General features: G+C 46.9%; 1 protein-coding gene across 4 annotated transcripts in view; it reads right to left on the bottom strand.

Moving 5' to 3' along the window:
* Positions 1-2685: 2685 nt before the first annotated feature.
* Positions 2686-9707, bottom strand: part of Sfxn4 (sideroflexin 4) — a 29877-nt gene continuing 22855 nt past the window's right edge. For 2 of the 4 annotated variants that reach the window (XM_045160143.1, XM_045160153.1), the window contains one exon: positions 2686-3035. In XM_045160143.1, coding sequence (XP_045016078.1) covers positions 2768-3035 — 268 coding nt within the window. In that variant the 3' untranslated portion in view covers positions 2686-2767. Of the gene's footprint in view, positions 3036-8451; positions 8570-9707 lie in introns of all 4 variants that reach the window. The other 2 variants (XM_045160161.1, XM_045160166.1) reach the window with 2 other exon arrangements.

Raw genomic sequence — 9707 nt, 5'->3', positions numbered from 1 at the left:
ACACTTTGATACTGAACAGTTTTAGATGTTAAGAAATTATGCCCTGTCATCCTTTTGTTTTGTTTTGAGGTACGGTCTCACTCTGGCCCACGCGGACCTGGAATTCACTGTGTAGTTTCAGAGTGGCCTCGAACTCACGACAATCCTCCTACCTCTCCCTCCCGCGTGCTGGGATTAAAGGCTGCACCACCATGCCCAGCTAGCCCTGTCATTCTCTATACTCCAGACAAAACTGCCTTCTCTTCTAACTGTGAAGACAGAAGGGGATCGTGGAAAGACCTGTGGAAGTGAAAACCATCTGCAGGCCTCAGCCTGGACCCTGGCCTTTCCCCAGCCCTTTTGCCCTGCTGCTGTTGCTTACCATGATTTTGTATAAGCCTGTGGCCAAACTGAGCCAGCTGGTAGATCACTGTATGATCTGGGAGCTTCTGTGAAACTTTTCTAACAAAATTTGGAAAGAACTTGTAATTCTGACTCAGGGAAAAATGGAAAGGCACAGGTGTGCTGGAAACACTGCCCTGGTACCCAAATGTTGGGACATCTCTGGACAGTCAGCTGGGAAGATATCAGCAAACGGGTTACTGTAGCAATGTGACCCGGGCCGGACCCAATATGAGAGTCCATGGCAGGGGTACCTTGCTCAGTACTATGAACTTAAGCCTCCCAGAGCAAAAGGAACAGCTTGAGGAGAGCCTTAGGAAAGCCCACAGCTCATGTAAGGAGTCAGATGTTAGTCCAGAGCAAGAAAGAGCTCGTAAGGCAATTAAGGCAGAGGTGTTCTATGGCCAAATAAACAATTTGGACTTGGTCTCCATGCATGGGACAGGTTTGTTTTTTTTTTTCTCTCCCCAGGTATGGTCTCACTCTAGCCCCGGCTGGTCTTTAACTCACAGCGATCCTACTTCTGCCTCCTGAGTGCTGGGATTAAAGGTGTACACCACCATGCTCAGCAATGTTTTTATTTGCAAAAGGAGCAAGAAAGAACGGGCACACCAGGGCTTCTGCCACTTCAAACAGATGCCAGAGGCATGCGCCATTTTGTGCATCTAGCTTTACATAGGTTCTGAGGAATAGAACCTGGGCTATCATATTTTGCAAACGAGGGCCTTTAAAGCTGGGCCATCTCTCCAGCTCCTATTTAAGGGTTATGTACGTATGTATGTATGTGAATAAGTGTTTTTTTAGGAGAGATGGCTTAGCAATTAATGCACTTGCCTGCAAAGCCAAAGGTCCAAAATTAGATTCTCCAGGACCCATGGAAGCCAGCTGCACAAGGTGGCACATACACCTGGAGTTTATTTGCAACAGCTGGAGGCCCTGGCGACCCATTCTCTATCTGCCTCTGCTGCTCTCTCTGAAATTAAAAAAAAAAAAAAAGTCAAAATATGGGCTGAAGACATGGCTTAGCAGTTAAGGCGCGCTTACCTGCAAAGCCTAAGAACGCTATGTTCGAATCTCCAGGTTCCACGTAGCCAGACACAAAGTGACTCATGCATGCAATGTCACACGTGCACACAAGGGGGCGCACACATCTGGTGTTTGTTGCATAGTGGCTGAAAGGTTCTGTCATGCCTATTCTCTCAAAGAAAAATAAAAAACAAAAATTTAAAAATATATATTTAGAACAGGCAGATAGAATGGGCACAACTACTCCTCTGGCCAAATGAACTCCAGACATATGCACCACCTTGCGCATTGGCTTTCTGTGGGCACTGGGGAATCAAATCCGGGTCCTTCGGCTTTGCAGGCAAATGTCTTAACCCCTGTGCCATTTCTCCAGCCCCCATTTAAGGCTTTTCAACGGGGGGGGGGGGGGACTCTAGTTTCAGGCTGGCCTTAAACTCACAGCAATCCTCCTACAGGCATGTTCCAAGAACGCATGGAGAGCGGATTTTAGCTAGGCAGCAGCAGTACATCACTAGCAGAGGGAGCTATTGCGCTGAGGCTGCACACATGGCCACAGATTGGGGCCAGTCTGCTGGGAGGGTAAGGGTGCCAAGATCCCTGTCTGATACAACTGGGTATGTGGTGGCACCATTCTGAGACAGGCAGCCAAGCCGTGCTAGGGCTCTGGGACAAAGAGCCAAGTGCATGGGGTTGGCTGGGGTCCTGCTAAGGACCGAGGCAAGTCCTAGGGGGCAGCGGTGTAGCCGTGAGGGGTGTGTGAGTGAACGCGGGCTGGGGCTGAGACAGAGGGCCAACAGCTCTTAGGAAGTCTGGCTGGGAAAGTGTTGTTTTGATTTTGGCTTTTCAAGGTAGGGTCTTGCTCTAGCCCAGGCTAGAGTGTCTTAGAGTGGCCTCGAACTCATGGCAATCCTCCTACCTCTGCCTCCTGAGTGCCGGATTAAAGACAGGCACTTTTTTTTTATTCCTTTCAGTGAATGACCGTTACAATGCTCATGGGGAAGGAGCTGCAGCCAAAAGGGACCCAGAGTCTGGGGAGGGCTGATGGCAGGGACAGAATGGATCTGGACAGAGGAAGGTCTCCTGCTGTCCCAAGGCCTTGGCTGTCATGGGAGTGGCAGGGTCCTGCCCACGGGGAGCCATGGAAGAGGGGCAGACCTTTGCAGTTAGCTTGGATCAAGTGAACTACACAGGAAAACAGGATGGCTTTGGGAATCCGAGGCCTTAATGGGCTCACCATTTACCTGGAGATGGGCGACAGATTTAGACCTGTGTCCCAAGCAAGGTTCAACGGCAGACAAATTTATTAGTGGTTTTCACAGTGTCATTTCCTTGGCTGATTCTCAGTGCACTCAGTGACACCTCAGGAGCCCTGGGTGTCAGTCAGGACACCTTCAGTAGCGATTCTTCCAGTGGGCCTCGAATTCAGCCAGCCTGCTGCCCAGGCACCACAGGCAGCTTCGAGAACCTTCAACAGGTCTCTCTGAACTGGAACCTGGAGGGACCAAAGGTCTCCAAACAGAAGCCAGACAACTTCACCAACAAACTCGCCCCTACACCCCTCTGTTATAAAACAGTTCTGCTTCTTCTGTGGAAGACCGAATTTCCTTTTCAAGTTGACCGCGCTGTATCTGAAAAACAAAGTTCAACTGTCAGTATCACTTCTGCCTGAGAAGCCAAGTTTGTAACATTCACTGGGCCACAGGAGAAGGTCAGGTGTGAGCTCCCCGCCAGCCCCCACTGCTCAGCCACGTCTTCATGCAGAACGCATCACTTTCACGTGCCCCGGCAATTCCCTGCTCCCCCAAGAACTGTAGCTACGGGCATGTGTGCCGTGCCCACCTGTTTACTTGGGTGCCGGGAAATTAAACTCAGGCACTTTCAGAGCTCCGCAGCCCTCTTGCTTGCGCAGGAAGCGCTCTGACCAGCTGGGTCATCTGTCCAGCCCAAGAAGCCAAGTTTTTAAGGGTTTTTGTGTATGAATATGTATTTTTGTATTTGTGAAAGTAAACATTTCATTCTATCTTTTCTAATGCTAATGACAGCAAAAAAAATTACTTCTTAAAACTTTTTTTTTTGTTTGTTTGTTTTTCAAGGTAGGGTCTCACTCTAGCCCAGGCTGACCTGGAATTTACTATGTAATCTCAGGGTGGTCTTGAACTCACAGCGCTCCTCCTACCTCTGCCTCCTAAGTGCTAGGATTAAAGGTGTGCGCCACCACACCGAGCTGCCTCTGAAAACTTAAATGGAAAATTTTAAATACAAAATATAGAAAGGAATATAATGAACTCTTGTGTCTTTACTAACTCAGCAATAACCATGCCTCCCAAGTGCTAGGATTAAAGGCATGCGCCACCCTACCCAGCTCATCTTATTTCCTCAAGCATTTCCACTCCATGCGTGGAGGATTTCCACCACTCCCCACCCTGCTTGTTTTTTTGTTTGTTTGTTTGCTTGCTTGCTTTGTTTTTTGCTATGTAGGCAAAGCTAGCCCTGGGCTTTCAATTCTGCCTCAGCTTCCAGAATGCTGAGATTACAGGTGTGCATCACCGTACTTGGCTCCTTGAGTATTTTAAGGTAATTCTCACGTGTGTCATTTCACCTACAAATACATATGAAACTGCAGACACTAGTCCCTGTTTCTATGTGTACAGTAACGATACATAACCACTATGCTGTTCTCACGCCTGTTTCTACGTGTACAGTAACGACACATAACCACTATGCTGTTCTTGAAAGGCCCAAGAATTCAGAAGCTCAGAAATACTATCACGCTCCAAAGGGAGCTTAAGCGGGCCCCCTGCATATCTCAAACTCCAGGCTTTACTCTCTGTTAGAAGCAAGTAAAGAATCCCACTTCTCATTATATCAGAGCCCGCTCCTAATATAAAACTAGGTAAAAAAGGGCATGAGATAGCCCTCAAGGATGGGAAATGAGTAATGAAGTGAACCACTTATTTAGTTTCTGTAAATAGCCTGCACCATAAGCCTTAATAGCCCACACTGTAAGCCTTAGTAACTTGCACCATAAGCTGTAGCAGCCTGCCTCAGACCACCAAGGCCATAGGAGGCTGATACCATACTCTGTTACCCCCACCTAAGGAATTGCACAAGTGCTGACCTCCAAGGTCACAGGAGACTGGTACCACACTCTGCTACTCCCACCTAAGGACCTGCGCAAACGCTGACCACCAAGGTCATAAGAGAGTGATTGGTCCATGAGGGGCTTGAGCAAAGTAAACTAATTGGCTTAGAAACTGTGGGGTGGCACAAACTGACTGGCTAACACCCTGCAGGGGCTCCTGATATTAAATAATGATTGGTCTAATACACAGGCTTTGTTAGAAACCCTATAAAAACTGCCCTGTTCCTGCATTCGGGGCTCTGCAGTCCTCTACCCCTGTGAGGTGTACGACTGTGGGCCCCAGCGCGCTTGGAATAAAATCCTCTTGCAGTTTGCATCAAGACCGCTTCTCGTGAGTGATTTGGGGTGTCGCCTTATCCGGGCAGAGCGTGGGGGACCCCCTGCGGGGGTTTTTTCCTACATTCTCACGCCTGTTTCTACGTGTACAGTGACGACACATAACCACTATGCTGTTCTCACGCCTGTTTCTACGTGTACAGTAACGACACATAACCACTATGCTGTTCTCACGCCTGTTTCTACGTGTACAGTAACGACACATAACCACTATGCTGTTCTCACGCCTAGCAAACATTAGCAGTAGCTCCTAACAGCCAACGCCTGCTTCAGGTCTTGCAAGGTTGAATGTGCCCTGGCTGGCTGACAGCGGGTGGAAGAGCTCTGAAGGGGCAGGCCCCCAGTCAGGGTCCCCGAGATTCCTGAAAGGCACCAGAAGGATGTCTGAGGAGATGCCTTGTGTGCCGAACCCCTCTCAGCCTTGGACTCTGCGCATGGAGCTGGCTACCCACGACAGGGGTGCTACTAGACGAAGACTGCCACCCAGACACCTCTATGGCCGTGGCTCGGGCCAATGAGTATTTAAAAAAAAAATTATTTATTTGAAAGTGACAGAGAAAGAGAGAGAGAGAGAGAAAGAGAGAGAATGGGCACGCCAGGGCCTCCAGCCACTGCAAACAAACTCCAGACACATGCGCCCCCTTGTGCATCTGGCTAACGTGGGTCCTGGGGAATCGAGCCTCCAACCAGGGTCCTTAGGCTTCACGGGCAAGCGCTTAACTGCTAAGCCATCTCTCCAGCCCCCAGTGAGTATTTCTGAAGTCTGGTGAATCTTTGGGGCTGGGCTGGGAGATAGACTCTGAGATTTCAACCGCTGTCTGGCATGACTTCTTTTAGTGGTGGGGCACGCCTTCAATCCCAGCACCCAGGAGGCTGAGGTGGGAGAATCACCATGAGTTCAAGGCCAGTCAGAGCTACAGAGTAAATTCCAGGTCAGCCTGAGCTAGAGTAAGACCCTACCTCAACAAAACAAAACCAATAATAATAATATAGACAATAATAATAAATAAAAATAAAATCCCGTGCTCTGGTGGCACTAGCCACATCTCAAGCACCCAAGAGCCATGTGTGTGACTAGTGCTTAAAATACTGAACAGCCTTGAGTGCACTTCCATCATGTGAGGAAGTCCCACTGGGCAGGGTGAGGCTATACGATGTTAGCATACTTAAAACTGCAGTCAGCCAGGTGTGGTGGTGCACGCCTTTAATCTCAGCACTCGGGGGGCAGAGGTTAGGAGGAATGCCGTGAGTTTGAGGCCACCCTGAAACTATATAGGGAATTCCAGGTCAGCCTGGGCTAGAGTAAGATCCTACCTCGAAAAAGCAAAATAAATAAATAAATTGCAGTGTCTTTCAAAGTTGTTTTTTTTTTTTTTTTTTTTTTTTGAGACAGTGCTGTACTATGCAGGGCAGGCTGGCCTCGAACTCGTGATCCTCTGCTTCAGCCTCCCGAGTACTGGGACTGCGGGTGTGCGCCACCATACAGCTTCCTCTTTATTTCAGACTTACATATTATTTGTGTGTGTGTGTGTGTGTGTGTGTGTGTGTGTGTGCACGCACACATTCCAGGGTCTCTTACTGAGTGGCTTTATGTGGGTGTTGGGGAACTGAACCCCGGCGGCCAGGCTTTGTAAGCAAGCAGCTTGAATTCCTGAGCCATCTCCCTAGTCCTGTGTCAGACATTTTTCATAGCATAGAAAACTGCTTCTGGAAGGATGAAAATAGATTCTTCTCTCTCTCCATGCACAAGTATTAAGTCCAAATGGATTAAAGACCTTAACATCAGACCTGAAACTCTGAAACTGCTAGAGGAAAATGTGGGGAAGCCATTCAACATATTGGTATTGGCAAAGACTTTCTGAATATAACCCCAATTGCTCAGGCAATAAAACCACAGATTAATCACTGGGACCTCATGAAATTACAAAGATTTTGCACTGCAAAGGACACTGAAAAAAGCAAAGAGGCAACCTACAGAATGGGAAAAAATCTTCACCAGCTATATATCTGATAGAGGATTAATATATAAGATATACAAAGAACTCAAAAAGTTAAATAATAAGAGGCTGGAGAGATGGCTTAGCAGTTAAGCGCTTGCCTGTGAAGCCTAAGGACCCTGGTTCGAGGCTCGGTTCCCCAGGTCCCATGTTAGCCAGATGCACAAGGGGGCGCACGTGTCTGGAGTTCGTTTGCAGTGGCTGGAAGCCCTGGCGTGCCCATTCTCTCTCTCTCCCTCTATCTGTCTTTCTCTCTGTGTCTGTAGCTCTCAAATAAATAAATAAAAAATGAACAAAAAATATTTTTAAAAAAGTTAAATAATAAGGAATAGAACAAGCCAATCAAAAATGGGCCATGGAGCTAAATAGAGAGTTCTCAAAGGAAGAAATACGAATGGCATATAAGCATCTAAAAAAATGTTCTACGTCACTAGTCCTCAGGGAAATGCAGATTAAAACTACATTGAGATTCCATCTCACTCCTGTCAGATTGGCCACCATCATGAAAACAAATGATCATAAATGTTGGCGGGGATGTAGAAAAAGAGGAACCCTTCTACACTGTTGGTGGGAATGCAATCTGGTCCAGCCATTGTGGAAATCAGTGTGGAGGTTCCTAAAACAGCTAGAGGTTGATCTACCATATGACCAGCTATAGCACTCCTAGGCATATATCTGAAGGAATCATCTCATTTTCTTAGTATTGCTCAACCATGTTTATTGCTGCTCAATTTATAATAGCTGGGAAATAGAACCAGCCTAGATGTCTCTCAACAGATGAGTGGATAATGAAGATGTGGCACATTTATACAATGGAGTTCTACTCAGCGGTAAAGAAAAATAAAGCTATGAAATTTGCAGAAAAGTGGATGGATCTGGAAAGGATTATACTAAGTGAGGTAACCCAGGCCCAGAAAGCCAAGCTCCACATGTTCTCCCTCATATGTGGATCCTAGCTACAGATGATTGGGCTTCTGCGTGAGAAGGAAAATAGTAGTAGAGCCCAGTAAGTTAAAAAGGAGACATAAAGGGAAGAGAAAGGAAGGGAGGAGGGTACTTAATAGGTTGATATTGTATATATGTAAGTACAGTGATTGAGATGGGGAGGTAATATGATGGAGAATGGAATTTCAAAGGGGAAGGGGGGGGTATTACCATGGGATATTTTTTATAATCATGGAAAATGTTAATAAAAATTGTGAAAAAAATGAAAATAGGACAACATAAAGGATAAAAAAAAAAAAAAAGAAAAGCAAACTGCTTCTGGTAGACCATTAAGAAAAGCAGAGCTGGGCACAGGGTGCGTACCCTGTCATCCCATTCCAGAGGCAGAGCCAGGAGGATGGAGAACTGAGCTAGAGACAGAGAGAGAGCCTGTCACAAGAAGGAGGAAAAGAAAAATGGAATCCAAAGCTGCATAAGAGTTTTAGAATATGGAATTGTATCTAAACAGATACTCTGATTTACAATTTTGTAAACTTTGCCAACTTCTAACAGAACCGTTTTACTTTCCTACGTAATGGAATGAAAATCCAGTCATTCCTCTCCGAGAAAGTTCTGGGTGCTCACCCGTCCAACTTGGGGAAATATACTGAACGATGCCGGCACCATCAGTCCCATTGTCAGAAGAGTACAGGCCAGTTTTAAGACCCCAAACGACTGCGGATTTGGCGGGGAAAACCGGATCCTGTAAGAAACAAGGTACAGCTCTCAAACGCACCCAGCGCTTCAGGGAATGTTTTCCCAGTAGCCCTCAGCTCCAACAGTGGCTGCAGGCCCAGGCCTTGGTCACTGTGCTACCCAGCAGCAGGGCCCCAAAAGACAGGGCTCTTGGTGAATATGGTGGGAACTTGTCAAAACCTAAGAGCTCAAAAGTGACAGGTCAGGGACTGGAGAGATGGCTTATCAGTTAAGACACTTGCCTGTGAAGCCTGAAAACTCAGGTTCGATCCCCCAGGTCCCATGTAAGCCAGATGTACAATGTGGCACATGTGTCTGGAGTTTGCAGTGGCTGGATGCCCTGGTGTGCCCATTCTCTATCTTTCTCTCTGCTTCTGTCTCTCTCAAATAAATAAAAAATATATTTTTTAAAATTTTATTTTTATTTATTTATTTATTTGAAAGAGAAAGAAGCAAAGACAGAGAGAGAGAGAGAGAATGGGCATGCCAGGGCCTCCAGCCATTGAAAATGAACTCCAGATGCATGTGCCACTTTGTGCATATGACTTACATGGGTCCTGGGGAATTGAACCTGGGTCCTTTGACTTTGTAGGCAAATGCCTTAACCACTGAGCCATCTCTCCAGCCCTAAAAAAATTATTTTTTAAAAAGTGCCAGGTCATGCTGGGGAGATGGCTCAGTGGTTAAAGGCATTTGCTTGCAGACCCTGACGAATGGGGTCTGATCCCAATACCCACATAAAGCCAGATTCATAAAGTGAAACATGCATCTAGAGTTTATTTGCAGTGGGAAGAAGCCTTGGCATGCCCATTCTCTCCTCACTCGCTCTCTCTTCCAAATATTTTTTTTTTTTTTTAAAGAAACAGGTCAGATCCCACTGCCTGTGACTGAAATGGTTCTGCCAAGGACACAGCATTCTGCCTCTGCTCTTCGGAGAATAGAAGGGAACGGAATGACTTGCTTCTTATAGACGCCCAGCCTGGGGGGGGGGGGGGGTCTGAGGTCTCCAGTCGGGTGAAGGCTGCACTGCTCCCCTGAAACATGTGAACTTCCACTCTCCACATCCCCTGCCTCTCCTGCACTTGGTTTTCTTTTCCAGATGCAAGCAGGTGCGGTTACATTGTAAGATCCACAAGATGCTGCCT

The sequence above is a fragment of the Jaculus jaculus genome, chromosome 1 (assembly GCF_020740685.1).
Source record: "Jaculus jaculus isolate mJacJac1 chromosome 1, mJacJac1.mat.Y.cur, whole genome shotgun sequence".
Lineage (NCBI taxonomy): Eukaryota > Metazoa > Chordata > Mammalia > Rodentia > Dipodidae > Jaculus > Jaculus jaculus.
The sequence above is the reverse complement of the archived record's forward strand: the minus strand, read 5'-3'. Positions and strand labels throughout refer to the sequence as shown.